General features: G+C 35.1%; 1 protein-coding gene and 1 long non-coding RNA gene across 8 annotated transcripts in view; one reads left to right on the forward strand and one right to left on the reverse strand.

The window, feature by feature from the left end:
* RAD51B (RAD51 paralog B) overlaps positions 1-14527 on the forward strand; it is a 630999-nt gene that overhangs the window by 36626 nt on the left and 579846 nt on the right. For all 5 annotated transcript variants that reach the window (XM_073895412.1, XM_025869819.2, XM_025869821.2 and 2 more), the window contains exons 6-7: positions 3295-3414; positions 4470-4653. In XM_073895412.1, the coding sequence (XP_073751513.1) occupies positions 3295-3414; positions 4470-4653 (304 nt within the window). The remainder of the gene's footprint in view (positions 1-3294; positions 3415-4469; positions 4654-14527) is intronic.
* Positions 1-14527, reverse strand: part of LOC141373266 (uncharacterized) — a 51400-nt gene that overhangs the window by 30983 nt on the left and 5890 nt on the right. The gene's annotated exons all lie outside the window — the stretch shown is intronic.

A 14527-nucleotide genomic window follows, 5' to 3' on the forward strand; every position in this document is an offset into this window, starting at 1 on the left:
CCTTCTTTTTTTTTTTTTTTTTAACATATAATGTATTATTTGTTTCAGAGGTACAGGTCTGTGATTCATCAGTCTTACACAGTTCACAGCGCTCACCATAGCACATACCCTCCCCAATGTCTATCACCCAGCCACCCCATCCCTCCCGCCCCCCACTACTCCAGCAGCCCTCAGTCTGTTTCCTGACATTAAGAATTCCTCATATCAGTGACTTCTAATGAGCTGAGCTCTTCTCCAGGTCAAGTCACCATCATCTCCTATCTGGACTACGGTACTAGCTGGTTTTGCTTTCACCCGTGCCCCATGTATAGCCTCTTTTCCAAATCTGATAGAGTGGTTCTTAAAAAAAAAAAAAGTCAGATCATATCAGTTCTGCTTCCAGATTTCTTATTTTACTAAATAATATCTATCTAAACAAAATACCACAGACCTAAGGATCTTGCGTAATCCTGGCCCCCGGCTAGCACTCTGACCTTATTTCCTTTTCAGTTAATTAATTAAGTTTTGAAAAAGATTTTTATTTATTTGAGAGAGAGCAAGAGGAAGCATAAGGAGGGGGGAGGGGCAGATGCAGAGGGGGAAGCAGGCTCCCCGGTTGAGCAGGGAGCCCGATGCAGGACTTGATCCCAGGACACTGGGATCATGACCTCAGCTGCAGGCAGAGGCTTAACCAACTGAGCCACCCAGGCGCCCTGACCTTATTTCCTTTTATTCTCCTTGTTTCCTGTGTTCCAGCTACGTTAGCCTCCTTGTTTGTTATTCCTCGATCACCCTAGGCACTTGTTATATATAATCCTCTTTTCCTATGCACTCTTCCACTGGATATCAAATTGTTCATTTTCTCATCTCCCTTAAACCATTGTTCAAATTCACCTTATTAAAGAGGCTTTCCCAGACCACTTTACATAAAATAGTACTTGCTTCCATCTTTCACAATCTGTTCCCTCATTCTGGTTTATTTTTCTTTAGAGCACTTATTACCTGATGTATATAATATGTATTTGTCTCTCTCAGTAAACTGTAAGTTCCATGAGGGAAGTTTTTTTTGTTTTTGTTGTTGTTGTCCATTGTCCCATCCTTAGCACCTAGAATGGTGCCTGGCATATAGGTCTTAAGTAAATATGCTTTTTAAAAAAAGTATTTATTTATTCGAGAGAGAGAGAGAGTGAGTGAGAGGGAGAGGGAGAGAGAATCTGAAGCAGACTCCACACTGAGCACAGAGCCTGACACGGGGCTTGATCCCACAACCATGAGATCGTGACCTGAGCCAAAACCAAGAATTGGATGCCTAACCAACTGAGCCACCCAAGCGCCCCTCAATAAATATGTTTTGAATGAATGAAACTTAAGTGCATACGTGAAAAGAATACTTTTTATGAAAAAGACATCCACTAGATGGCATTGCTTTCAAATTTTATGTAATTAATGTCTGGGAGCAAAAAATAGGATCTTTTCTGTTGTTACTCTAGCCAGGAAAGCTCTTTGTGATGAAGATTGTCACAAGAAATTGCTATAATTAATGTGAGGCATATAGATACTACATTTGTATTTGGTTTTTGATTTATATATATTTTTAGATATCTTTTCTAAAATAAAAATACTAGGAGAAACTGATTATAGAAAATTATAGCATACTGGTATGTAAATAATCATTTGATACAGTTATTTCACATGGTAACTGTGGATAAAGTCACTTTGTGTCCATACATTGACCACCTTCCTTCTGAGGGGCCTTAATTGAATGAGAGAGCAGTAATAAGTTCCAGAGCTTTTTACCACTCGAGGCATCAGTTGAAATTCAGCCAAGGGTTGAAGGCAGAAAATTATTATTGTCTGTCATTTGTTGTTGCTGATGAGTTAGCTACTCACTGATTGAGATGAGTATTCAGTACCTAATCAACCAGGCATCCAATTTTGAAAAACTTCATGTTTCTGGCAGATGTTGCCATACCTATCTTATTAAAAATCAGTGGGTCCCAAGTGTCAGAGCTTTTAGCTGACTTCTCTGACCAGCCCCAAACTCGGCAAATAGTTGCCCTAATCAAGAAATTTACACATTTTCCTCAAATCCTTAGGTATGCCTGTCCTGTCTGTGCCAGTTGTCTCATTTTTTCCTGCTTTCATCGCTTACCTCATTTCCTCCTTTATTCCACCCTGTCTCTCTCATGCACTTCCCTGAATGCTCATTTGATCCATTTTGTTCTCAGTCTTTACACATCTTTTAGTAAAGTAATTTTTCCTTTTCCTGTTCAACCTAATGATGCCTTTTTTTAAATTGTTCAAAATATACTTTAAAAAATATTATTGACCAGTTTTCTCCCTTTCTCTATTTTAGATTTTTCTTTTTCATTCTGATTATAATATATGTGAGGAATTTATTTTATCTCTTTAAAGTTCTAGCCTCTTCTTGGGACTCATTAACTATCTAGAAATGAAAACACTGTTCTTTGTACTTTGGCGTCTTTAAATGGAACATAAAGTGTAGGGTGATTTTTGTGTTTATAGTCCTTCCTGGCAGTCATCTTTGGATGGTTAAGTATCAGGCTGATAAAGTATTATTTTAAATAGGAGACGGTTATACTCAAAGATTTACACTTTTATATTTTTAACCAGAAATATTTGAATTTCCTGGTACTGAGCTCCATGTCTTAAGCGATTAATGATATTTGCATTTGTTTGGCCTTGTCACTCTCGTACACTTGGCCTACCCCATGCATTAGATCTGGCTTTGAGTTCATAATGTAGAAAATCCTTTTTTCTCTACTAAGGGAATATTAGACAATATCCATTTGTTTAGAAAATAATTTCCTGTTTACCAAGAAGCTATTAGATATATTTATTTTGTATATATTTTTAATTGAGAAAGCATATTTTTCTGTTCTGAGACATGGAGACTTACTGATATTTGTTAGAATGATAATATATATTTGTTCAAATATATTTCTTTCATTCATGATGATGAAATAATTTTTCTTATTTACTAAACAAATCTTATAGCTGCTAGCCAAATTATCACTTATTAAAAGATATATCTATTCCTACGAAGATAAACTTCAGAGACATTGTTACTTACTTAACCTTAGATGAGATCTGAAAGCCCTTGCTGGTCTCATGCTGTGACTGCTAACCTCTTTTAGTGCTTATAAAGGAAGGCTTGTTTTGCTTATACCTGTTCTATTTTTGTTCTGGTGTTACTTGTGGCTTATGAATTTCCTAAGTAAAATTCAGAAGTTCAGCATTATGGCCTTAAATATCATTACCTATTTTCACTTGTGCTATTTTTCTTCCCTACAGACTGGTTGAGATAGCAGAATCTCGTTTTCCCAGATATTTTAACACTGAAGAAAAATTACTTTTGACAAGCAGTAAGGTTCATCTTTATCGGGAACTCAGCTGTGATGAAGTTCTGCAAAGGTATGCTGCTTTAGATTTTGGTATGTTAGAAATACTTTGAAGATTTATTTTTTGTTTTTTATGTTCTCAGTTGAGTGAAAAAAAAGTCTCTACATATGTATTAGGGTTATGGGAAGTAATTATTTCAGTGTTCTTTATTTGCTACAGTCTATTGGATGAAGTATTTCTTTAAAAATGAAAACAAATTGAATGAGTGAAATGTTTTAGATTTAATTAATTATTTAAGTGGTATATTAATTATCTATTGTTCCATTGACAGGTTATCCCCCAAATTCAGCAGCGTAAAACAGCAAACATGTATTATCTCACGTAGTAGCAGAGGCTTAGATATCTGGGAGTGGTTTAGCTGTGTTTCTGGCTTGGGTTTTCAGGAGAGGTTGCAGTCAAGCTGTTGGCCAGGGCTGTGGTCATCTCAAGGCTCAAAGAGGACTGGAGAATCTTGGAGAATTCCAAGGTTACTTGTGTAGTTGCTGGAAGGCCGCCCTTCCTTGCTGGCTGTTAGCTAGAGGCCTTTGTTCCTTACCATGTGGGCCTCTCCATAGGGCTGTTAACAACATGTCAACCTGTCTCCCCCAGAGAGAGGGATCTGAGAGAGTGGGCATGTGAGAGAGAGCCCAAGATGGCATCTGTAGTCTTTTATAACTTACCCTTAGAAGTGATATACCATCATTTTGTCATATGCAGTTGGTCATGTAGACCAACCCTGGTAAATGTGGGAGGGGACTGCACAAGGCTGTCTATCAATACAAGGTGGGAGTAAATGGGGGCCATTTTGGAGATGGGCTATGATAAGCAGTTTTATCCTAAAATTAGTAGTATCGTAGGAGAGCCAGAGAATGAAACTAAATGAAAACATGTTGGTGCATTTTCAAAAGAGTGCTATATGTATAGAAGAGCTGGAAATAAGTTATGATTATTGAATACTTGCAGTCATTACTGTAACTTAGGAAAGAACAATTTGTTGTCATTGTTTTTAAGTTGGTTAATCTTTGCAATACCCTGTTTTATATTATATCTTAAATTTATCTACTATTTTGCAAATTCTGCTTTTACAGGATTGAATCTTTGGAAGAAGAAATTATTTCAAAGGGAGTTAAACTTGTAATTATTGACTCTGTTGCTTCTGTGGTAAGAAAGGAGTTTGATACACAACTTCAGGGCAACATGAGAGAAAGAAACAAGTTCTTGGCAAGAGAAGCGGCCTCCTTGAAGTATTTGGCTGAGGAATTTTCAATCCCGGTAAGTTTTTTCTTTTTCTCTCTTTTTTTCTTTTTCTTTGTTTTCTTTTATGTTACGTTCACTGACTTAAAATATCAACTAATATAATTAGAAGAAAATGTAAAACAGATGATGTGTTAAAGGTAGCATAGTCTAATTGCTATAATAAATATCACCATCTTCTTAAGTTTGTTCATCTGTTGAGATTATCTTTTTCACAGTAGGCGTCTGGAGCAGATTTAAATGTTGTTTGTAAAAGTTCCTATGTGGTCAGTCCTTTTCTCAATCTCATTGTTGACTTGTTGACTCTCTGTGTATGTTTTTGTATTACTTTTGTCACATCGAGGTAAACATTAACTACTAAAACTACATGAAATTGCCTAGGTCTATTTCTGTAGTTCCTTTTATGGCAATATTTGTCAGTTTTATAAATATTTTAGATTTAGATATTATGTTATTATGTTCGGTGCTGTCTTGTACTCTGTAGGATTTGGTTTGCTCCAAATGGCCAGAGGTTGACTATCACATTTTAAAGTATTGGGAGTGATAGTGATGAAAGTGTCAGTAAGGAGACCTTGAGAGATTACTGTTGACCCCACTTTCCATAGTGGGGATTGTGATGAGTAAATCTGAAGATGTGGGTATCTTGCAAGGGTTTGCGGTGGTTAAGCTACAAGGTGTAAGTGTGTACTGTTTGCTTTCCCAGTAGCAGTGCATAGGAGAGTTCTGCTTATTCTGCAGCCCCAGCAACATTTAGTATTGTCAGGCTTTTCAATTTTAGCCAGACATCATCTCAACAGAAAATAAGACAATTCCTTAAACTGAGGTAAGATTTAGTTATGATTTTATAATTTTTAGATTCGTGTTTGGAAAATTAAAAGCTTGGATCTTTGTAATATGTACCAAGATGGTAAACTACCGCACAGCCTTTGAGATTTATAAACCCAAGCAAGAAGTCAAAGGAGAAAATGTGACATATAAAAAGGTCTAAATTTCTTAATGGCTTTTTAATTCGTATTTTGGATTACATGATGTAATTCCTGGTGAAGTCAAGGGCTGTAAAGTTTATCCCGGATGATGCTCATCTTTTAAATTTTATTGTAGTTGGTTAAAATGATAAATCCAAATTCATGTTTTCCCTGGCCAAGGGAATTTAAAAATATTTTGTAGGGTTACTTGATTAAATGGAAAAGTTAAGGATGTATACTTATTTTATTAATTCATAGTGGTTGCTTGACTTAATCCTATATGAAATATGAAAATTCACTTTTTAAAAGTTGTATTTATTTGCTTTTAAATAGTAATTGTAGGCTAATGTTTTCATTTTTTTTCTGAGGTAAGTTATTTTCCTGAGTGAGAAAAGGGCTCTGCTTTTCTTTGTTTTTATTAGTGCCCTCTGAAAGAATAGGTACTTATTATTTCTTATTATTTCCATATCTCTCTGTCTTTGCCTTTGTTTTTCTCTTTAGAGATAAATGCAGAATATAACATGCACTTCTGTAACACAGGATTGTAGTGGTTTTTGTGACAAATTAGTATTCATTTTAGAAGGATTTTGGGGCACCTGGGTGGCTCAGTTGGTTGGGTGACTGCCTTCGGCTCAGGTCATGATCCTGGAGTCCCTGGATCGAGTCCCGCATCGGGCTCCCTGCTCAGCGGGGAGCCTGCTTCTCCCTCTGACCCTCCCCCCTCTCATGTGCTCTCTCTCTCATTCTCTCTCTCTCAAATAAATAAAATCTTTAAAAAAAAAAGGATTTTGAAAAATACTTCCTTTAGGAAGTGTGGGAATTTTCCTAGCCTAATTACCTCATTTAAATGAAAAATCATGAACTTTTAGGTTTTTAAGCTGTACTTTGAATAGGTGACTCCACATGGAACTAGCTAGCTGAAAACAATATGTCACTTTCTAATTTATTATCCCTTTCAAAATCACAGACCATATGCCTCTTTATAGTTCCTCAAACCTTCCAACAACCATTCCTGCCTCGAGAAGTGTTTGTTATTCCTCAGTCTGGAGTATTTCCCCTTCTGAATATCCATATGATTTCTTCTCTCCTGTCATCTTATTAATGGGGACTTTCCTGACCATGTAAGTATTAACCACACTCCCTGCCTACCCATCTCCCTTATTATGCTTTATGTTTCTTCGTTACAGTTTTCACCTTCTAGCATGTTATATATTTATGGTGATTGTGTGTGTATCTCCTCCACCCTGTAGAGTGGTCACGGGGACTGTCTACTTTCTTCACTACTTTTTTCTCAGCAGGAGGAACAGTGCTTAACGCACACTCAGTAAATATTTTCAAATGTATGAATTGCAGATATTCCTTTTCTCTTTGGACTTGAATTAATCTTACATATATTGGTATTATACTTAAATATTTAATATTTGCTTTTAGCCTTATATTGATCCTATCTTTAATATTGTTTATTATTTCTAATAGTAATAAAATATAATATTAGATAGCAGAATGTCTTATCATATAGGAGCTATACTCAGATTACCCTGGCATCTTATAGGAAGAAAAAGAATTCTTAAGATTCTTAAGCTTGGAAAAGTCTTTAGAGATCTATATATATCAGATCTGTAGATCTATATAGTATCAGAAAGCCAGGAAGTAGAAAAGATTCTATTTCAGTTTAGTAGAACTATGATAAATGAATGTCTAATGGCCTCTGAGGAGTGGGCAGGAAGCCAAGCATTCCTGAGATGGTGGATAGGGCCAGGACCATGTCTGGTACTTTGACACTCTAGATATCATTTCATTCAAATAAGAGTAAAGAGTAAAATCACCTTAGGTGGTGGGATGAGTACTTTATTGAATTTTAAAATTTCTTTTCAGTGAACATGCAATACTTTTAATAAGTAGGGAAAAGCTAAAAGTATAATCTATACTTAATTTTGAATGTCACATTATATATATTTGTAAATGTTTGTATGCAAGGATGCCTGTATGCAAGGATGCCTGCATGCATGCATGAAGATTTCAATCTTCTCTCTCAGTGATTGATAAAATAGACAAAATGTTAGCAAATTAAATCCAGAGAGTCAGAAGACCTGAATAACATAACCAACTTGAGCTAATTGACATTTACAAAACATTCCACTCACTGCTTACAGAATGTACATTTCATTCAGGTACACATGAGATATTCATGAAGATAGACAGTATTCTGGGCCATAAAATAAAACTAAACAGATTTAAAAGGTTGAAATGGTACAGTGTATGTTTTTTGACCCACAGGAAGAATAAATTAGAAATCATTAATACAAACATATCTGGAAAATCCCCAAATATTTGGTAATTAAGCAAAACACTTCTAAATAACCTATGTGTCAAAGAATAAATCACAAGAGAACTTAGAAAATATTTTCAAGTAAATCAAAATGAAAATACAACATATCAAAATTTGTGAAATGTGGCTAAGTCAGTGCTTACAGGGAAATTTATACAATTAAATGCTTATATGAGAAAGAAAGGTTACAAATCAATATCTAAGCTTGTAAGAAATAGAAAAAGAAGAATAAATTAAACCTAACATAAACAGAAGGAAGGAAATAATAAAGAGCAGAAATCAATATAATTGAAAACAAAACCAATAGAGAAAAAATCAATGAGATAAAATGCTAGTGTTTTGAGAAGACCAATAAAATTGATAAAACTTTATGCAAATTGACCAAGAGAAAAAGAAAAAACAAATTAGTAATATGAAGAATGAAAGAGGGGAGGGGTGCCTGGGTGGCTCAGTAGTTTAGCGTCTGCCTTTGGCTCAGGTCATGATCCCAGGGTCCTGGGATCGAGCCCCGCATCGGGCTCCCTGCTCAGCGGGAAGCCTGCTTCTCCCTCTCCCACTCCCCCTGCTTGTGTTCCCTCTCTCACTGTCTCTCTCTCTGCCAAATAAATAAAATCTTAAAAAAAAAAAAAGAAAGAGGGGATATCCCTATAGATCCTGTAGACATTAAACGATAATAAGAGAATGTTATGAATAGCTTTATTCCATTAAGTTTGATAACTGAGATGAAATGAGCAAATGCTTTGAAAGACACAAACTACTTACTGAGAAAGAAATAGATAACTTAAATCGTCCTGTAACTGTTAAAAAATTGAATCTGTAGTTAAAAATCTCACAAAGAAAACTCTAGGTCCAAAAGGTTTTACTGGTAATATCTACCAAACATTTAAAGGAGAAATATCAATTCTATACAAGTCTTCCTAAAAATTTACAAGAAAACTATAGACCAATGTCCATTATAAACATAAACACAGAAATCCTTAACAAAGTATTAGGAAATTAAATCCAGCAATAAATAAGAAGGGACTGAGTGGAGCTTTCAGGAATGCAAGATAGATTTTGAATGCAACATTATGATATAAAATCTATCACATCAACATATTAAAAAAAACGATCTCAGTAGATGCAGGAAAGAAAAGCAGTCAACAAAATTCATCAGCTGTTCATGATGAAAACTCTCAACAAAGCAGGAGTAGATGGGAACTTTCTCAGCTTGATAAAGGGCATCTACAAAACCCTTCAGCTAACATCATACCTAACTTATACTTTGTGGTAAAATACAGTCTTTCTGTATCTATCCTAAGATTGGGAGCAAGGATAAGATAGCTCACTATTACTATTTCTAATCAGCAATGTGCTGTAGATCCTAGCCAGCATAATATGGCAAGAAAAATAATTTAAGTACATTCCAGTTAGGAAAGAAGAAATAAGATCATATAATTTTAGTAGAAAATTCATAGATTCTACACAAAAAATAAAGCTACTAGATCTAACAAGTGATTTTAGCATGGTTGCAGGATATGGGTTATACAGAAATCACTTGCTTTTCTATATGCTAGTAATGAACAATTGGAAATTGAAATTGAAAACGTGTGCCTTTTATAAGAGCACCAAGAACATGAAATACTTAGTGATAAATAAGACAAAATATATCTAATATTTTTATGCTGAAAACTACAGAACATTGATGAGAGAAATCAAAGAAGACCTAGATAAATGGAAACATATCATGCTTATGAATTGAAGATTCAATATTCTCAAGATGTCATTTCTTTCCAAATGGCTCTTTGTATTTAACACACATCCCAGTGAAAATCCCGGTAGGCTTTTTGGTAGAAATCAACAAGGCAGTTGTCAAATTTATGTGGAAAAGCAGAAGACTGGGAATAGCCAAAAGTTTATAAAAAGGGAAATATAGAGGACTTCCACTCTCTGAATTCAAGACTTACTAGAAAGCCACAGTATTAAGACAGTGTTATATTGATGATAAGGTAGATTCCCAGGTCAGTGGAACAGAGAGTCCAGAAAATAAATGGATTATGGTCAGTTAATTTTGAACAAAGAAGGTAAGGTAATTTAATGGAAAAGGGATAGTTTTTCAACAAATGGTGCTAGAACAATTGGATATCTATTTGTAAGAAACAAACCTTGACCAATTCTTCACACATTGCACAAACCTAATTCCAAATGGATCATCCACTATAACATAAAACCTAAAACTATAAAACTTCTAGAAGAAAACACAGGAGAAAATCTTTGTCACTTTGAGCAAGGCAGAGATTTCTTAGTGATACAAAAACAGGAACTGTAAAATAAATTAACACTTCTACTCTTTGCAGATACTCTTAAGAAAATGAAGAGACAAACCACAGAGTGGCAGTTAATATTTATATAACTTATATGTTAAAGTACTGTTTACTAGAAATATAAGAACTATGAAAATTCAGTAACAGTCTAATGTTTTAAATGGGCAAAAGATGTGAATAAACACTTCAAAGAAGATATACAGATGGCAAATAAGCACATAAAAAGATGCTCAATCATTAGTTGTTAGGGAAATGCAAATTAAAATCATAACGAAATACTGTTATACACCTATTAGAATTGTTCAGAAACCAAAACCAAAACCCTAACTATGCCAGATGCTGACGAGGGGGTGGAGCAGCTCCAACTCTCATCCGTGCTGATGGAAATGCTGAATGGTGTAGCCACTCTGGAAAACACTTCGGCAGTTTTTTGTACAGTTAAACATTTCAATTATGTGACTCAGCAGTCTCTCCTAGGTATTTTTTTTTTTAATGCTCAGAAATTATATTCCTGCAAAAATCTGTATGAAAATGTTTTTAGTACTTTTATTCACTATCACCAAATACCACAAACAACGTGAATATTTATCAGCTGGTGAATGAATAAAGAAATTCATATTCAAGTAATGGAATATTCATCTAGCAGAATACCACTCAGCAATAAGAAGGAACAAACTACTGATATAAACAACAGGGATGAGTCTCAAAAGCATTGTATTAAATGAAAGAAGCCAGACTCAAATGGCTACATTTTATGATTTGTTTTATGACATTCTGCAAAGGGCAAAGTTATGGAAGTGAGAATCAGGTTTGTGGTTTCAGGGGCTCAGAGTGGCAAGGTGAGGAGATTGACTACGAGTGGGTATGAGGAAACTTTTTGGCATGATGGGAATGGTCAATGTATTGATCGTGGTGTGGCTACGTGAGTGTGTAAGTTCTTTGAAACTCAGAACTGTACACCCAAACAGGGCGTGTTTTTAAAATTATATGTTAATTTTTCCTCAAGAAACAACAAAAAGCAAATGAAGCACTTACACTAGAGGATCTCTTATGATTCAGAACTTTCTTCTTTGATATTAACTTTCTGTTACCTCAAGGAAAAGAGAATTACCAAGTGTGTTTAATCAGTTAACTTAAAAAAAAGATCAGTTAACTTTATTTCAGCAGTTCAAGTTTGGCCTAACAGCCTTCTTTTTAAAAAAATTGCTGTTGTCTTCAGAATTTATGGGACAATATCAAGTTGTTGAAGTTTTATTTTATGTTGTATTATACTAGCCTCAAAATCAGTTTTGTAGGTTTTTTCCAGTTGAGTTATAGGAGCAAGTTGCTGAAGACTTATAGGTAAGAACCATAACCCAATCATTAGCCTCTTGCTAATTCTTCTTTCTGAAACATGTTTCCTTTTTTTTTTTTTAACTAATACCTTTGTCTATAAAGTTAATTATACTTAGACAGTTTTTGAACACTGCCAGCACATTAATGATTGCTGGAAATATAGTAATCCTTAATGAAAATGCGGAGGCAAATTTCTAAAAAGCTGAAATGTCTCAGTTTGAGTTCAGATAGTTTTAACCTCAAAAGTTAAATCAGTAACTTGTATTTTAAATTCATGCCTTCTTTCTGGAGATAATTTATTGATTTGTAAGGATGTAAGAAGAAACGTCCTCCCTCAGGGTTGAAGAAAAACTGACCTCTCAAGGTCTTCTTTTGTTCTTTTTTCATTAGTGTTGTATAACAAGTTATTATGATTTCAATTGAGATTTAGATCTAGATATTTTATTAGTTCTGTGGAAAGTCACAAAAAGAAGCTCTTTGGAATAGTTTATATAGGATATACACTTCACTAACTTTTTTTTTCTTTAATGGGATGAAGAAGGAGTAGTATATAGCACGTAAAATTCTAAATTTTAGGGACTTTTAGGGCCCCCAAGGGTGTTAAAGTTCTGACATTTGGTGGCCATGGGTGACTCGATCCTCTTCCAAGTTTTAAGATGTTCAGGTAGTAACTTAGGAGAATATCCAGAGTATGTGTAAGCTGCAAACCAAGGCAGGGCCATTTCCCCCTCTGACATTTTGTTATACTAACATCTTTTTAAAGCTTTTTATGATTCATTACACTAAGGACCTTATACCTATACAGCTTTCTTTTTTATGACGTTTGTGAGATATTTGATCCATTTCACCATATTTGGGACACTAATAAAGTATATCATTATATTTTAAGCTTCAGTTCATATTCTTGTCTTATTTTTTGTTTGTTTACTTTTTAAGAGAGGGAGAAGGTGGAAGAGGCAGAGGGAGAGGGAGAGAGACAATCCTAAATGCAGGCTCCACACCCAGCACAGAGCCTGACATGGACTCGATCTCACAACCCTGAGATCATGACCTGAGCCAAAATCAAGAGACAGATGCTTAATCGGCTGAGCCACCCAGGTGCCTCTCATGTTTCTGTCTTAAAACAAAATGGTAGCAGATACAAGTTTTCAAGAGACACATGGTCTATTTTTACTACTTAATTGAAATGTTTCCATAATTATTTAATTTCTTGGGACTTCATAGACATGATTCCTCTAAAAGTTTAGGTAATAGAGAATAACATTAACGTTCATCCCCTTGATATTACTGGGATGCCTCAATCCTGTGTACAAGTTAGATGTATTTGACTAGATCCATTTATTTAATTGTCTACAGAAGAAGACTATTTGCTCCAATATGGGTAGTCTTGCAGTCTTGAAAAGGGGTAAACTTGTACTGTGCTAAGTGTATTTAAATTAGGAAGCATTTATTTTATAATATGGCAACTAGGAAACCCAATATTAAAAAAATACATAGTGTCCATAAGCCATCTAATTTATTGATACTGTTATGAGAGACATAAACAATTGCTCAGAGAATATGCAGTAGAGACAAGTTTGATGGAATCACCAAGTTGGATTTTTGCTGCCAATTACACTTCTGCAAATTCCAACAACCACCACACTGTGGTGCAGTCCTATATTCTAGCTCTTTTCCTCTAACAAGAAACAAATCATTTACACCATTTCAGCAAATTTATTTTCACCAACATCTTAGGTCCTATGGTTCATTTGCATTTCAAGTCTTATCTCTACTTGCCGAAGGGAAAGCATTATCTTCTTCACCGATCTCCAAAGCAGGGTGTTCATATGGTGGACATAAGATGATACATTGAGATATTGGAATAAAACACTGGAAGCAGGGGCACTTGGATGGCTCAGTCGTTAAGCGTCTGCCTTCTACTCAGGTCATGATCCCAGGGTCCTGGGGTCCAGCCCCGTGTCGGGTTGGGCTCCTTGCTCTGTGGGAAGCCTGCTTCTCTTTCTCCCACTCCCCCTGCTTGTGTTCCCTCTCTCACTGTGTCTCTCTGTCAAATAAATAAAATCTTAAAAAAAAAAATTGGAAAATCCATATTTACTTTTTACCTCTAAAACTTATATTTTATATATGTTTTTAAATGTATATAAAGCATTAGGACAGTAGAATTCTATATACCTTAATAAAGACACATTAGGGGTAAATTTTGATTTGGTGCGTGATCAGTAGTGGCAGCCAGTGCTCTGGTTCACAGAATTTCAGGTAAGAAAGTAGAGGAGATACACCCCTCCCCTCCACACACACACAGTTTTTAATGCCTTATTTTTTTAAATGTCTGTGGAGGCTGTCTCTGAAAAATCAAATTGTGCCAAAACTTACCTCAAAGATAGTTTTTATTTGCTGGAGGATTTTGGGTGAGAAGAATTTTTCTCCTCACAAACTTTTACAATATTAGAAGAATTGTAGTTTACAGTAGTTTTTAGCATGGGGTTTGGAGTCAAATGGACCTGGTTAGAGTTTAGACTCCTCCATTTACTACCTGTATAACTGTAACTTTTATGTCTTTCAGTTTCCCAGGGGGACTTGCCCAACTTTAAAACAGTGATATAGTGATAGTCTTCAATAGATCCTTAGAAATTTAGAGGATGGGGCACCTGGCTGGCTCAGTCAGAGGAGCATGAGACTCTTGATCTCAGGGTTGTGAGTTTGAGCCCCATGTTGGGGGTAGAGATTACTTAAATAAACTTTAAAAAAAAAACTTTGGGGATGATACTTAAAAAAAAAGTTTCCCCTGATGATAGAAACTGGTTGTTCTTTTGAATTAAATTAAATACTTAGCACAGAGCCTCACATACAGTTTAACAAATGATCAGTTGAAAAATGCTGTAAGCTTATAACTAGTATTTAACACTTTCATTTTACAGATGAGAGACTCTTACTTTCTCTCTTCCAGAAACAGTAAT

The sequence above is a fragment of the Callorhinus ursinus genome, unplaced genomic scaffold, assembly GCF_003265705.2.
Source record: "Callorhinus ursinus isolate GAN/ISIS: 27379988/994484 unplaced genomic scaffold, GSC_fseal_2.0 scaffold8, whole genome shotgun sequence".
NCBI classification, from domain to species: domain Eukaryota; kingdom Metazoa; phylum Chordata; class Mammalia; order Carnivora; family Otariidae; genus Callorhinus; species Callorhinus ursinus.